We start from the raw sequence: 16,828 nt of genomic DNA on the forward strand, positions 1-16,828 counted from the left end.
ATTTATTGGGATCTGAGATCCAAAATAGCTGCTGTTACACCACTAAGACATATATTAAAAAAGGCCTTGAACATAGCTGATAAATTTGATTAGAATTCATACAAAAGCCAGTAAATGCACAAGCCATGAGTCCTAATAACTCTGAACATCATGCCAGCCAAATTAATTAATTGTTGTAAAATGTTGGGCTAGTGAATGAATACATGTGTGGAATGCCACATGCCGTGTCCCCAGGCTTAGCACGACTTTACACTCTCTTCTGGGAGTGCAGGTTTCGGCTTGATTCAGTTAAGGTATCTATTAGCCACTACAGGATTTTCACAATAAACTAAACTGACCTTAAGTCAGTACCCTAAGTTTAAGTAGTTCTCTCCTGCCTTGAAGCTTTATGATAATTATCAAAGATACTGACAATTGACTGTCCCTTCAAGTAGATTTTTTTCTGATACCTGAGCATTCCACTGGTTGCTATAGTTTGTCATTTGATGATTGTGGGGATATGCAACATTTACTGTCACTAATAGTTTCATCTTATATTATTGAAGGCATTAGCAGGCTGTTTTTGAACAATCTTTCTGCTGCAAAGCAATAGTCTCAATGTCTTGTCACTCTGCAAAGTTGGACAGTTAAAAAATTTTATCCTTTATCTCAGCATATGATCCTAGAAGAATGAAGCTTATCCTATCAAATACAAAAAGTAGGCTGGACAGATCATCCTGGGCACCTATCTTAAGAAAAGGCATCTCTATTCAAATCAGACAGGCCAATAATAGACTTCAGACTACACTGCTTTACTCAAGCTATTAATAAACACAACATAGCACCTTCCTTTGGCTTAGAGACTAACCAGACAGCCACTCCTTGCATCTTATAGTGACCAATGATGTCACAACCACAATACGAGACATCAATTATTGGATAAAGTGCTGAAGGCAAGGGGAGCCAGAGTCTGGGCCTTTGTCCAAAAAGCAAGTGCACTGTCCTTAAGATATTAACAACCTTCATGGCCATCTACCGTCAAGTAACTGAATCTGTCTACCCTGCTAAAATGATTTAATGCCCAGATTATGTTCCATGACAGAAGTGTAAATCTGAGTAGTAGTCATGTTTTAAAGCTAATGAAGATGGACATATTACATGGTGTTCCTTCTCACTTTTGATCGACAGCTATAATTTGGAATGAATTTCACAAGGCTACCGCTTGTATTACATGTTGCATTCCTTTAATCATCAAGAATTTTCTTCACAATCTTATAATTCAGCTACTTTAAAGGTCAGTGTGAAAGTGTAGCCATAATAATATTGGTTGCAATATTTTTATATTAGGGTTAAAGCTATCTAAGGAAACCAGAGGCTATTACTGCAGCCAAGAGGGAACAAAATGCCTATTAATGCCCTTCGTTTCACAAAAAATATTAGATCAGTGTGTCCAAAAATGTAGTCATATGGAATAGCATCAGAACCTGTATTTTTAAAGCACTAATTTTTAAATGTGGTTAACAATGAATGAACGTTTAACTATAATGCTAACATGTGGCTATCAATTTTTGTTCACTCTAGCAACATTGAATGATAACCTCTTTAACAAGCAAAGAAAAAGAAAGAAAAAGAAGAAAAAGAAAAAAATAACAGCTCCATAGTATTATTATTAGGACAGGACCATTACTGTAAAGATGAGTTCTTCCAGTAAGACTGGATTAGGAAACTGTAGTAGGAGGGGGTTAAGAACCCGTCCCTGTCAGAGGATGTAATTCCACCCTAATCTCAGAGTCTAGCCCAGATTAGGAAAACCAGGGTCACTGAACCCAATGGCCTTGAGTAGAGGGGCTATGGGTGTGGACTTCCTCTAGCTCCGGCTCTAATTGTAGAGAACCAAGCAAATCCCACTGCAACACTGTCCAGACCCCTTTGAGCACACACATGGTATTCCTGTAGTTGGAGAAGATGGAGGCCTACCATTTTTCACTTGTCAAAATGATTAATCATTACAATAGTTAGTAATTACTAAGCAACAAAGACAAAAACATTTTTATTTGATAGAAAACTACATATACATCAGACTCAACACTGATTATACCAATATTTTTAGTATTTTTGCATCCACTATTTGGTTTCACTTCTGCTTCCATTCTTTCCAGGAGCCCTACTTTCAGGTTTTCAGGGAAATATGCAGACAAACCCACAAAGCTGCGTAGAAGAAGAAGGTCATGATCCAAGTCAATCCCAAAGACATTTAGTGATTTTGTAGTCCAATGTTCTGAGAAATACCAGAATCACCAGCATTTTTTTAGTTTTGTATATACTTGTGTGTCCATTTTCTTTTTTTTTTTTTATTATTTACAGCATCATGTTGTTTCAGAGCTATGGTATACACATTATTATTATTAAAGGATTGTTTTCCAGACTATTCTTGTAATCCATTAAACAGACAACCAGGCAGTTTTGTATACCCTACTTGTTTGTGTCATTCCCTATAGGTACCTCTCCTGGATATCCTACACTAAGCCTTTGGAGGGGTTTAAGTCACAAACTGTTGTTTACCTCTCCCTACTACCAAACTTTAGTTCCTGCAATTCCTTCTAGCTTTTGGATGCTAAACCCAACAAAAATAGCAAAGATGTGAGTAAACAAAACCATACCTCGCTAATATAAGTAATCCAGAGACAAAAAGCTGGAATGTTTCCTATTCTCATAGCCTAGTTTAGAAAGGAGCATTCTGATACAGGTAATAAGTGCTAATCTACTCAAACCACAGCAGGAAGCCCTCGCAATGCATTGGGTTGATCTTCCAGTCAACACATTTAAATTAATGAGTGAGTGAACATAGCCCACAGTAAAAGGACTAATCCCATTCCCACACCAAGGCTGCCCATATGCTCAGACTGGTGATTCCTTCCAGCTTTCCGAATGTCAAAACTTCTTACCGGATAATAAGCATACAGCATTACTAATCCATAGATAAATTTTTGTTGATCCCTTTGTATGTTGGGTGTCTCAAATGCTACTTTACTTTGCACTACAAGGCTAATAGCTGGCACACCTAATGTTAGTAAAAAAATGGACAAAGCAGACACAACTGACTGGGTGGGTGCCTTATATAGTGTCATATTTATTGCAGGTGTACATATGTAGTTTGTAACTAGGTCATTAACTGACTATGTGGAGACTGGAGTAAGGGATAAGACTTTTTTTCTTATGGCTAGTGGCCCACCTAGAGCCCCTGCTGTTGCTGAAATTAAGTTAACACCGACATCCAATTAGCAAAAACGCTCAATAATTCAGACCTGCTCTCAGGCCAATTACACATATGGCTAACCCTTGTTATTCCTGACCTTGAGAACAAAACATACATGACAAACAAGTTAACCTAGCCTGAATGCACTGCTGATGTCCAAGACATTGGTTTATGAGAGCTTTGACACAAGAGTTGCGGGGACAAGTGAACATTCGTATCTATTTATATTGGAGGGTTACATGCAGCCCATTGTAAGGCAAAAGAGTCATCAAATAAATGTTTTTTTCTATATTTCCCACTATACTCCATCATAATTTCATATAAAATTTTTAGCCTTTAGGTTGTGGTGAGGAAAAAAATATATGCCATTTCTGTTACAGATATTGAGATGCCTGGTTCTAATCACTTTCTGTACTTTTGTCCATTTCTATGGAAATGTTTCCACAACTACATAAACAAGTCTATTGGAGAACACATTAATTATGTGATGATTTAGGAGTAGAGTTAGAACTGGGGATTTAAGAGCCCATAGCAACGTTAGCCTCATAGCTCCAGCTCAAACCATTCAGTTTATCATACCATTATCAAAAGTAATAAACAGACCGTTTTAGAAACAATTCTTCCTTTATTCAGGTAAACTATTTTCTTCCTTCATACATTACAAAACTGGACACACACAAAAAATATATAATTAAAATAAATTAACAGGAAATATAAATAGCAATATTTTCTCTATTAGTACAAAACAAGGCCAAGATTGTTGGTCAAATGCTGCTTGGTGTCAGTTGAAGGTGCTTTAGCCGCTGCTCTCAGCTCCACTCCCTTGCCTCTTGTGAAGCTGTAGCACAAGCTCACGTATTTCCTGCCTCTTCCTCCGGACCTGTTGCCGTGGAAACCAGCGCTCCAATCGAAGAGGAAGTTCAAAATGTACTACTGGATTCTGAGTAAGGAAAATCATGTAAAAACCAGGGAACTTTCTTATAAAATTTTGTAAGAGGTCTGATAGAAACTCAACTGTGAAAACTCTCATTCTTTACTGAGATAAAATGAGCACAATGCAAAACAATTTTTAATGAACGAAAATATCTTAAATCTAGTCTGTAAGTATGCATGTGTGTGTATAATATATATATATATATATATATATATATATATATATATATATATGTATATATATATTGCCAGTCTTAATGGCTTTAGGATTTTAGGCCTATTCTTAGTTCCTAAGAGAAAATGGGTGTGAAAACATTTGTGCTTTGTGGGTCCTGTCCTGTATTTAAAAAGTGTCGGTGCTTTTCTAACAATTAAACTATTTCATTACCAACACACCTGATCCAAGTTATTGTCTCATCATCTTTTTATTACCTCCCCATATTCAGGTATGTTGAGGTATAAAACACATGACTTTGAAGCTGAATTCTCAGATTTAAATGGTTTTTAAGGGTATTCTAAAGGTACTTACTGAAATTAAAACATAGCGTATGACGTTCTTACAAATAAGTTGTATGCAAATCCTGGGGAATTTATGTTGAGAACACAATTCAGAATGAAATTCAAGTTCACTTTATAAATGAGACACCAAAGACAAATGTTTGAATCAGATAAGACAGACGTCACTTGAAATGTTTTTCTCTTGAGCACAAGGCATGCTGAAGCCACATGAAACAGTACTGAGAACAATCTGCAGAGATTTTAGGTGGTTTATAGCAAGTTCCCTGTGTTCTGTAACATTGTGTTTGGCTCAAATTCAACTCAGATCATCAGAACCACTGCAGAGGAATGCTCTTACTGCTGGAAACCAAGCTGTGTCTTAGGGTTTTGGACCACACTGTTCAGGCTGGAAGATCTGGCACAAAGTCAACAAGGAGCAGCTGAGGGATGTGTACACAGTGTGTGTGTGTGTGTGTGCGTTCATGTCTCTGTGTGTCTTATGGCAATATTTCACTACCCAGTCCATCTTTGTTAAATTTAAATGTGCCAAACTGGGCCTTTTGGTGCAAAGTCATGTAGGGAGCATTATCAGTTCCTTCAAAAACTTCCAAAGGATGAATTTTTGAGATCAGCCTAAAGCCCTTGGGAACACATTCTGATATATGGATTTGTTATTATGCTAAATTTATACAGCAATTTTTGTGCAGCAAAGTTTAAAACGCAAAGCAGAAATATGATCAAACACTGCTCAAAAATCACCAAAATGCTCTCATCTCTAAGAACAGCCTGGGCATGGTCTTAATATTTTAATGTGTGTGAGTGACAGCCCTCTATACTAGTTCTACCAAATGTTGTTTACTTTACTTTGAGCTATGGAGTAGGTGCTGGTTTTACTCAGTGTGAGCCTTGAAACAAGTCTTGTGTGAGGCTCAGATTTCCTCAGACAAATATTGTTTAGACATTGTAGAGGGGGTGGAGCCATTTTATTTGAGATATGTAAGCTTTATGCATTTTAGAACTGTCCATTCTACATTAAGTTTAGAGCAAGACTTTGGGATAACATTCATAAGAAATAAAATACATCGTGGGTCCTGAGTAGCCAGATTAATTACAACAAAACCATTAATTAGAAATATTTAGGTTCCCAGGGTTTTTAAGAAAATAACAAAATGTTTTAAGTGTAGAAATATGCAGGAAATAGCACACATTTTTGTAGCAATCTTGTTCTCATTAATACTGTTAGTATGAGTCCTATCCAAATATTACTTGGGTCCTCTTCCACCTGCATGTGTAACACTATCATAGTGTTAACAAGCTGGAAGGAAGTAAAAAGCTCCAATGCATCTCCTTCCAACTGCCAGTAACACAACATCATTGGAGTTCAGTACACTTGGTGGAAAACACTAACTGCTAATTCACTTAACATACAAAGTGTCATGCTTCTTTGACCTACTGATACCTAGAAGTACAGAGAGTTGGTCATTTGACTGATGTAACTACCTGCACTGAGTTACAACTCAAAAGATCGTCTTTACTATAGGAAGCTTGAACTGACACACATTTATTGCTAGACTGTAATTCTTGCACAACACAAGTAATCTATCCATAGGCTCAACTTGCATTTCAATAACGTGTCATTCATGCTTAGATCGGGGTTACATCTTTTGCTGTTCACAGATTAAATGCCCCCACACTCTATAATTACCTTCCAAAAGGTCTCTAAGATTATTTAGGCATTTTAAATGTAAAGTCTCTCTTCAGCATTTAATTTACAATTTAATATAAGTTCATTTAATTATTCATTTGACTTAATATAGCACATTTTGACATATGCTAATCTGTTTTTAATGTATCTGTTTCTTTTGTTTTAATCCATGTGTCCTTATTATATGCACATGCACTTCTAAGATGAGCGTAACTGTTGCTATAGATTGCTGTAGCCCTCCCACCCCCATTCAAAGGAATGCCTTCGCTCAAAGATTATAAGCATTTGATTGACTTAGCAGATGCTAAGTCATATACCATTAATAAAACCACACAAAGTAGAAACTGTAGACATACAGTACTGTGCAAAAGTTTTAGGCACATGCAAAAAATGTTGGAAAGTAAAGATGACTTAAATCATGTTTTATTAATTGAAAGACAACAATGTGCAGTACTCATTAATTAATAAAAGAAAGTCAGTATTTTATGTGATGACCATTTACTTTTTTTTTCTTAAATATTAGTCCTAGGTACAGTTTATACAGTTATATAAAGAAATTAAATGGTAGTTTTACTGAGTGTCTTGGAGAATCTGCCACTGTTCTTTAAAGAAGTTGGATTTTTCATGCAAAATTCAGGGGCCTACATTGTTTTTTTTTTTTTTTTAATAACCTCATTTTAAATAAGTTGCTATCTTTACAGACATACAATTATTATTTTTGTAACATTATTATTATTATTGATGTTATTATTATTATTAGTAGTAGTAGTAAAATAAATCTAAAATGTTTTTGTACTGACTGAGTAATGCAGAATTCATAAAATAAATATCTATAACAGAATTTGTAATCAAAAATATAGGTTGCCTAAAACTTTTGCACAGTACTGTAGCTTGGAAATTAATTGCTGTATGTGTATGTAATGTACAATGATGTCTAGCATAATAATAATAATAATAATAATAATAATAATAATAGTACTAATAATTACTTGATTAGTTAATCTTTGATAAAGTGTGGAAATAGTCTGGAACAGTGCTGTGACACTGTCAACCAACTCAAGATCATTGTGCAGTTTGTGTAGTTATTCATTAGCATTCAAAGTACTGACTAGATTCTTTTTGCCACAAATAAATGCCTTACATTTGTTTATTTATTTGTTTGTTTGTTTATACCAGTATGCAACTTGGGACACATAGTTTGATTAATTTTGGAGAATTATGTTTCTAAATGTACTGTCCATGTTTATATCTAATTATATTCAAGATTTACTCGTTTATATTTATAAAACTATCTAAATGTGAATTTTGATTTGTTTGAAAATGTATGGTTCTTTATTTATATATTTATTTATAATAAATATTTATTTATTTATTATTTATTTATTTAGACTGATATACCTACTGAATTATGGAACACACAGGATGAATTCTTTTTTTGTTTCATTACACATATTCAGTTTTAAATTAATTTCTTAAGATCCTAAGTTATAAAAAGACAATTTGCTAGCATAGGCCACACCCGGAGACACAATGGGGAGGGGGCAAACTCAGGAGGTTTTAGGCTGGAGTTCTGGGTGGCCTGGATGTGTGCGTAATGCCATGCCCCTCCACCCAGGGCTTGAGTGGTCAAAGAGAAGGGAGGAGACGGGGTGGTGGTGTGTGCGTTGTTGTTCAACAAGGGAATTAATTGAGAGTGAAGGGTATAAATAGAGTGGTGGAGAGGTTATTGGGCCGTTGTCTGGCTCCCAAAATTGCATCACTTTGAAACTTCACTTTGTTAGCATAGACCACACCTGGAGACGCGAAGGGGAGGGGGCAAACTAAAAAAGTGTTGATGAATTGCTAGTATTCGTGATTTGTATGGAGGTCGTTTTTTTTTGGGGGGGGGGGGGGGGGGTCGCTGCATCTTGGCATTTCTAGCTAGATGCAGGCAAATCAGGCATGGCGAATCTAGTAAGACATCACAGTTGTCAAATGACTGGCACTTGGAGACTGTGCTGATAAGAAGTGCCATAATGGGAGCTCAATTTATTATTTTTATAAGCTTAATTCAGCTGTGGCAAGTGATTGTAAAATGGGTTGAGAATAAGCTAAAACAACTTGTATATTTATATACTCACTTGTAGAAAGCTCTCAACATACTGAAGCAAGTAGAGGCCACAGTCACTACTGTTGTCCTGCTGAGGGACTTTACAGTGGCAGCCCCTGATGCTGTCATCGTTAAACACTCGTGGAGTACCTCTCCGGACCTCCCACTCCACTTGCAGATACCTGAGGGGTAAATCACAGAGACATTTTACAGCTACAGGGAATTTGCTTTTTAGCAGATAATTTCTGGTAAAATCAACTGAAAATGGAGTCAATCAGCCATGTTAAATATCTAATTTATTGCCCAAACACTTTGTATGATCTTTACATCATTACTTGACCTTACTAATGCTGTCAATGATGAATGCCTTAAAAGCCAAACAGCAAGAGTCCAACATTGAGTCTACATCATGTTAATAGAAGAATGGGTGGCTATATGGACATTTCAGTGGAAAAGTACCTAGTCTATAAAATGGAAATAAAATTACTGGAAAAATCTAATCAGTTTTTTTTATTACACCTCAGCAGACAGTCCATATAGATGCTGCTACCCCAGTAGCTACCCCATGCTGGAGGAAATGTGGATGTCAAGACACAAATCATTATCACATCTTCTGGGAATGTCCAAACTGAAAAATGTTCATGAGTAAACATACATGAACATACATAATGTTTCACGGTTTTCATAATTAAGCTTAGTTTTTGTAAATGTAGTCTGTGTAAAAAAATTAAATAAATAAATACAACATGGGCTAGTGGGTCTACGAAGAAAAGTTAGTTCAATACATCTGTAAGAGGCGTACTGAACTACGCTTCTTTTTTTCCAGGAAGGGAACGCAATCTCCCAGTATTTTGCAAAATCCAGGTAAAGAAAGCCCAGTTTCAGTTTCTTACTAAATGTAAGCAAAGGCTAGAGACAGACATACTTTGCCATTTTGGCAATAAAATCCAAAGTGGAGACTAGAGAAAAACATTGACCAATCTTACAAAATACTCCTAAGCCCAGAAGGAATAACTCTAGATGCATAAATAGAGAAAACGCTTAACAGAAGGAAATCAACTTGGCAGATCTTTGCATCATTAGAGTCCTAATTTAGAGTCCTGTTTAACAGCATCGTGCCTCTTTCACCTATTGATACAAGTGCTGGGAGCACCTGCTTCAAGCACTCTTTGCACTTATAGTCTATTAAAGCATATATTAAATTAATCCATCTTCACTTTATTTTTTTAATCTTTTTTCAAAATGCCTAGGGCGGCACGGTGGCGCAGCAGGTAGTGTCGCAGTCACACAGCTCCAGGGGCCTGGAGATTGTGGGTTCGATTCCTGCTCTGGGCGACTGTCTGTGAGGAGTTGGTGTGTTCTCCCCATGTCCGCATGGGTTTCCTCCGGGTGCTCCGGTTTCCTCCCACAGTTGGTAGGTGGATTGGCGACTCAAAGTGTCCGTAGGTGTGAGTGTGTGAGTGAATGTGTGAGTGTGTGTGTTGCCCTGTGAACGACTGGCGCCCCCTCCAGGGTGTATTCCCGCCTTGCGCCCAATGATTCCAGGTAGGCTCTGGACCCACCGCCACCCTGAATTGGATAAGCGGTTACAGATAATGAATGAATGAATGAATGAGTTTAAGCCTAACTATTTGTATTCACTCTATATTTAGTAATTATTTTAGAATAACTAACTAAAAACATTGCACGTGTAATGCATGCAAATTGCGAATATTCAAACATGAAATTCATAGGATTAAAAGATGGTACTTGGTCTAAAAATTCTGAGAACCACTTAAGTATGTAGCAGAAATGAGACCCAATGTGTTAGCAGGAATATGTACAGAATGAAACAACTGACTGTTTTTTTGTTTGTTTGTTTGTTTTGTTTGTTTGTTTTTTTATGTGGAAATACAAATTTAATAATTGGTTAATTTTTGCAAAAATTGTATTGTGATATTTCAAATCCCCTAAATTGTTTTATGTATTTTTTTAATTATATTTATTTTTTTATTTCTCCATCCCATCTTCTTAACGTTTTGTTATTGTTTTATTCACTGTAAGAATGCAGTACATTCCAGAATGTATATAATTTATTAATATGTTTAGTCAAAAAACAAATATAAAAGGCATTATTAAATAGAAAGTGCTGTAATATTTTACATGCAATGTACATAATAATAATAAAAAAAAAGACACAAAAGAAGTCCAAGCTGGCCTACACGAACCCCTAACTCTAGTTGAACTTAAATAACCCTTCATCTTACTGTTAATATCACCTGAGAAGACATTTGCCTGGCTTTCTTGTGGGGAATGCAGGTGTTTCTACTGAATTCTGTTGTTCATAAATTTGAATTCTATGGTCTACCCCACCAGGCATGATGTCATGTTCTATCATAAAGCACTTTTCAAATTTAAATGAGCTGAAGCTTGTCTTCACCTACACCACATGAAGAGAGCAGAGTGTATTTTTAAGGCCAACAGACACACACACACACACAGATTTGGCTCACAATATTACCAAAACACTTCTGAATATAAAAGGCAGATGTGTGACTGAGAGGACTATACCATATAGAAGTTACAGGATTGTATACCTGAGGTGACTCTAGAGCAGGTGTGGCCAACCTATCTAAAACAAAGAGCCCAAAAAACAAAAACATTTGTACCAGGAGCCTCAAGCTATGTATTTATGCAAATAAGTATGCATGTACACAACTACCATCCTACAGCAACCATAACTTCTTATAACAGTCACAAACTGAGTCCACTCCAAGAAGAATCTTTGGGAGTGGACTGTGCATCATTATCTCTGTTTACTTTATTCTTCCACTGCTGCAGTGGGATAGCTTTGGAACAATACTCTGAAACTAACATTGGATATTTCAGAGCAATATCTGAAAAGAGAGTATTTTAAGACAGAGATAGAATGTCAAAACCAAAATCTCCTCACACTCCTAAAAGAAACCTCTCTTTCTTCCCCACTATTCTGTGACACAGTGGCAGGTAATGCAGGGGCTTCTTTTAGCTGTGTGTAAAACGAGTGTGGTTCTAGGACTGTCCTGCTGAAAAACAGAACAGAAAGAACAGTGGGAATAGGTGAATGTGAGTCTCCCTGACCACAGCTCCAGAAACAGATGGAGTGTTTTGATTTCCTAGCATTTTTCTTTTTACAAATCAGAAATGGGTTGTTTCCCATTTGAAAATGAAAATCGATTTGCCTAAAGGTACACAGACCCAACGCCCATTTTTATTTTGTACAGGAAAACAGCCACACGTGGGTAGGGATCCACAGGTTGGCAACCCCTGCCCAAGACTAAGAGTAATATGCCAGGGCCAAATGTTTTATCAAATGTTGATAAAAATCAGTTAACAAGACCAGTATTAAGGTTCCGGTTTAGTATAAGCATCTAGGTACTGATATTTTTTTTATTTGTCCGTTTATCTTGTAACACCCAAAAAGTGCTGACTCTCGGAACTACAGATAATGCAACATACCTTAGCTTTCATGGAGAACACCAATAACTGACAATTATTCTATGCTAGCTAACAGACATAGTGCAAAGAGCAACTGGTTAATAGATAAGCACAGGCACAGTTCACTTTTAAACAAGGATATGTCTGCTGGTGAAACAGAGTAGTATGATTAGTAGTAGTATTATTTGTAACTTTGTCTTTGCATATTACATGTTTGATTGCATACACTTCCAAATGAATACATGAAAAGGAATGGTAAGATGAACTCACTCTCGTAACAGTGTGTATATGCGATAATGATAGGACACCTTCAGGGAATCCATGATCAGAATACAGGGCCTGTAACAAACAAGAGAGAAAGACAAATAAAAGGTCAACCTTTGTTCTGGATGTTAATTTTATAAGCAACTTAATAGTCACAAAGTAACTTATTAGTCATTATTTTGTTAGAACAGAAATTCATTCTTGCGATTAATGTCTTTACAACCTCTTTCATGATATCCTACAGATTTGGTCATCATGCTGGACAAATCTAACATTTCTATATAAAATATAGAAAATTATTATATTTATATTATATTTTCATATAAAATACAACTTGATTATTTTTTACCTTCTTGTGACCTTCTCTCTCTGACAGTTCAGAACAGTACAGTCCTGAAATGAGAAAAACTTTGGTCTCAAAGCCTATTCAAGCTTTCTTCCCACGCAGCAATTTATATTATAATTTTGCATTCTCCTGACAAGTGGGCAATACTTATCTATTTAAGATACATTTAGCAGGCACTATGCTGCTATGGGACCGGTTTTTGGACACTAAGCACAACATGTTTCCTCAGCTTCTGAGGCAGTGGGAGGACAATTTTATTTTGAAAATGGCTGAATTATTTACTGTTGTCTTTCCACTCAGTGTGTTCAGAGTGAAATTTACTTCTTAAACAAAAGCTTAGTTTAAGAGTGACAAGTTGAGCTTGTTAAATGAATGAATGAATGTCATCTGCCCACAGCATGCTGATACTTCTGACCATTTCTCTACTCGGGTCTTAGCATATAAAAATATCAATAAAGACCCTAACATCAAAATGCATGGCACTAAACTCTGAGGTGATGAGGTGAGCTGAGGAACATAAAAGGCCTGCTAAGTGCAGTGGGCTTGGAGCAAGCAATGAGGACTTCATTTTCCAAATAATGTGTCTTGATCCGGCTGGAACTCTGACTAAACATCTGCCTCTCTAGATAGTGCCAGTAAGAAAGCTCAGTAGGAATTCACATACATTTAAAGAGACATCTTTTTTATATATTTGCCAAGACATTTGTAGTGATGCTCAAAAATTATATAGAAGAGTACTACATGCCCATTATGGTATCTAACAGTCACCTGCATTGTGTAGTACTGGGCTGAAGTAATCTGCGGTAATCTGTGAGGACATGCATGACATTTTCCAGGACTGATTGCACCTTCTGTCCTATGTCATAGATTCATAAGACATTTGTTTGCCGTTTGAATAAGGCCGAATGTCTCAATCAATTATGTGATCTCAGTTCATGAGTTCAAAATAAGGAATCAATTTTACAGGACTGTTTGCACATTCGCAGTTCATTATCATTATTATTATTATCATCATCATTATCATTTTGATCTGTGTGAGCTGCCATGCAGACTGCCTGTGCTGCTCAGTCCCTGGGAGCAGAGAATCTTCAAAGAGAGAGCTGTGTCTCCCACAGCTTCATCTCTGGGAGAAGAGAAGCCAAAGAAGAGAGTTGTGTCTCTAGCTCACAGTCAGTCCCGGTCCTCCGATGAGATGTGCTAATGGGGATTCTCTTCTATATGAAGCACCCCAACTTAGTACAGAAAGTGGCTAGATATTCTTAAAAATGTATTTATTCATTTAAATAACTTGCTAGAGGGTCTGAAAATCACAAAATTCAGTGGCAAAGTTACTAAGTTATACTGGCTATACCGAGCAACTTTAAGGTGACATTTCTCAAAGTTGACAGGTCATGACTTAATAAGTGGGTGGATAAAAGGGATGTGTATGTGCATATATGCGTGTGGGTGTGTGTGTGTGTGTTAAGCCAGCACTCACAGGCAGGTCATTGGACTGGTGCTTTGTTCCCTGTATACTTCCTGAAATCACAGTTAACACAAACACAGTTTCAGTCAAAAGTCTGGGCAATAGTTAACCCATTATATCGAAGTGTTGATTTCAGTAGGATTGCCCAACCTTCCCCTGTAAACAAACAAAATCTCCTTATAATATTAGCTCTTTAATTGATATAAGTCAACAATGAACTATCCCCTAACTTTTGGTGCTTGTTGCCCTTTACCTCTCAGAGGTCAGTTCATAAAAGAAGTAGACACTGCATTCATGTCTGGATATTTTATGATTTCATTAAAAAGATAAACCCCTGCCTCTGTAGTTATTTGTTTGGATACAAGAAAATGGCTTTTACTGAAAACACACCACTTCAAACGGCATATTTTAACATTTCAAACCTTTGAGGGGGTTTTGGCCTAAATGCAAATATCTGAAACATTCACTCATGGTGGAGGGGTACATGCACGGCACAATATGGGCATAATATCTTCAAATATATGAAAATATTTATTTCTGATGCAACACTATTTTACTATTATCATATTTCCATATAATACAAGGTATCTGTACTGGTTGTTTTGAACAGTAAACAAAATATATATTTGCTATTGCTATCTCCGGTTTAGATTACCATTTTTTTTTTACCTGTATTTGTATTTGAGAGACCATTTTAAACACTTAATGTTCAGCTGGATGTTCATGTTTCTCCTCTTTTGAAAGAGATGAAAGCCTGAGGCTGTACTACAGAAACATCCTATCTTATTGTCTCAAGTTCAGATTGGACTGGTAAAGATAAGAAGCAGAATCAGTAAACGTAAAACTATATTTAGGATATTTTGTCAGTGTGGGATGCTTCTATAATACTATGTACAGTACTGTGCAAAAGTTTAAGGCACCAGAGATTATGAGATTTAAAAAGCTATTTATCTGAGCAGTAGGTTTTTATTTGCTAAAAAAACAAACAAACAACAAATAACGCCCAACAGTAGAATAAAACCAAATAACATTATTCCAGTAATAATAATAATAATAATAACAATAAGTATTGATCGACCGATATGGGTTTATTGATGGCTGATGCCGATTTTTAGACAGCAGTAGTGGCCGATGGCCAATATGTAAACCCAATATTCCCATTCCTCAAGCAGTGAATAAACTAGAGGCATTATCATGATTTCTTTTTACAGAAAACCCTTCAAATTTGTAAAAAAAAAAAAAAAAAAAACATTTAGAGGTCCTGAAATATATATGAAGTGGTCAACAGCTTATGAAAACCACAAAAAAAATGTAGGTGCTTGTCTTATTTTTGAGAAAAAAAAAAACGTTAGTGACTATAAACTGCTCTTCATGAGTCCCATTACTTTTTTCTTTTTACAATTGTGTCTCCAGGAGTCTACTTTCATCAGGTAAAATCTAGAGTTGATACCTCCTACTGATTTGAAGATATTCAAGCTGGAGCAGACAGTGGACAGATGACCTCTCCAAATGTCTCTTTAGACCCCAAGCTCTCCATAAGGAAAATAATTACTTTTACTGCAAAAATACAGTGCATATATCTTGTCTAGATCTAATGTCAACATCCTAGTGTTTTTCTTGACTTTCTATGAGAAACTCGTCTCCTGTCCCTCACCAAGTGGCCATTTACCCCTCACCAAACTGTAAAACCCCTTAGTTATGGTGTGTTTTATTCTGATGTACTGAGTTTATTTCTGATGTTTACACCTGTTTCTCACCAAGTACAGTGTTCCTTTAGAAGACTGACGTGTTAAAAGGCGAGAGCTGCACTCTTATTGGCTGTAGAGCAAGGCAACCTTCCCCACATCCCCTGCTGCATTTAAATGTCCTCAGTGGGGGAAATGTAACTAGTAAAAGACATCTAAGCTTTGAAACATGTTTATTGACTTGAATATTGTTTGTGGAGTGAGTGTCTGCCAAATACAACCATTTGAGTCTCTTTAGGTGTCTGGGTCTGTTAGGCACTGAAAACAAAAAAAATATGGCGACATGAAAAATCTGAAAATCTGTACTGTCACTAATATTTTTTCATAACAATTTTAATAACATAGCAAAAATACTTATTTATCAGTGAGATTACATATAAAATGATTAAATCAATGAAAATCAGTGACTTTAAGCTTTAATTTGGTACATTAACTGTCAAATTTGGTACTTGAGATATACTGACGGATTTAACAAGTGATTTTTTTTTTTTATAGGTGCCGCCGACCAATGAGTGAAATAAGAGGCTAAATAATACTGGGTTTCTAAGTTACAACTATCAACTCCGTTTATGATGCAGATTATTGAGTGTATGTTACAAAGAGCAGCCAGTAACAAATAGTGAGAGCTGAAGAAGAAAAAATAATTCATACTGTTTTCTCTGATGAGACGGCATGCAGCTACAGGTTGGAGGCTTGTACTCCTGTATGCTCAATGCTCAATGATGTCTGCCTGTAAGATGGCAAAATGGACGCAAGGGGCGCTCTAACAGCCAGAATGTCGGAGCTGCCCACAGCATTGCCTCTGTGCATTGTGTAAATATTGGCCTCTTTCGCTAATATATCAGCCGATGCCGATTATATAAAAAATGCCAAAAATCGGCCGGCCGATATAGCGATCGATCACTAACAATAAGTTCAATTTATATAGTGCCTTTCACAATCCCAAGGACACTTCCAGAAAGTGTGATATTCTGTGTGCAAATGTGCTGGTTTGGTATAACTTTTTCCAAATCTCTCCTCGTGGCAGTCCGTATTATTTGAGGTTTTCATCCAATACCTAGTTTTACCGGTTAATAAATAATGATTTTATAT

General features: G+C 36.3%; 1 protein-coding gene across 1 annotated transcript in view; it reads right to left on the minus strand.

The window, feature by feature from the left end:
• Nucleotides 1–3,863: 3,863 nt before the first annotated feature.
• Nucleotides 3,864–16,828, minus strand: part of LOC136678998 (sentrin-specific protease 7-like) — a 40,413-nt gene continuing 27,448 nt past the window's right edge. Inside the window, exons 18-22 of the mRNA XM_066657235.1 lie at nucleotides 14,004–14,044; nucleotides 12,530–12,573; nucleotides 12,187–12,255; nucleotides 8,492–8,642; nucleotides 3,864–4,175 (exon numbers count right to left, since the gene is read on the minus strand). Coding sequence (XP_066513332.1) covers nucleotides 4,032–4,175; nucleotides 8,492–8,642; nucleotides 12,187–12,255; nucleotides 12,530–12,573; nucleotides 14,004–14,044 — 449 coding nt within the window. The 3' untranslated portion in view covers nucleotides 3,864–4,031. The remainder of the gene's footprint in view (nucleotides 4,176–8,491; nucleotides 8,643–12,186; nucleotides 12,256–12,529; nucleotides 12,574–14,003; nucleotides 14,045–16,828) is intronic.

The sequence above is a fragment of the Hoplias malabaricus genome, chromosome Y (assembly GCF_029633855.1).
Source record: "Hoplias malabaricus isolate fHopMal1 chromosome Y, fHopMal1.hap1, whole genome shotgun sequence".
Classification (NCBI taxonomy): Eukaryota; Metazoa; Chordata; class Actinopteri; order Characiformes; family Erythrinidae; genus Hoplias; species Hoplias malabaricus.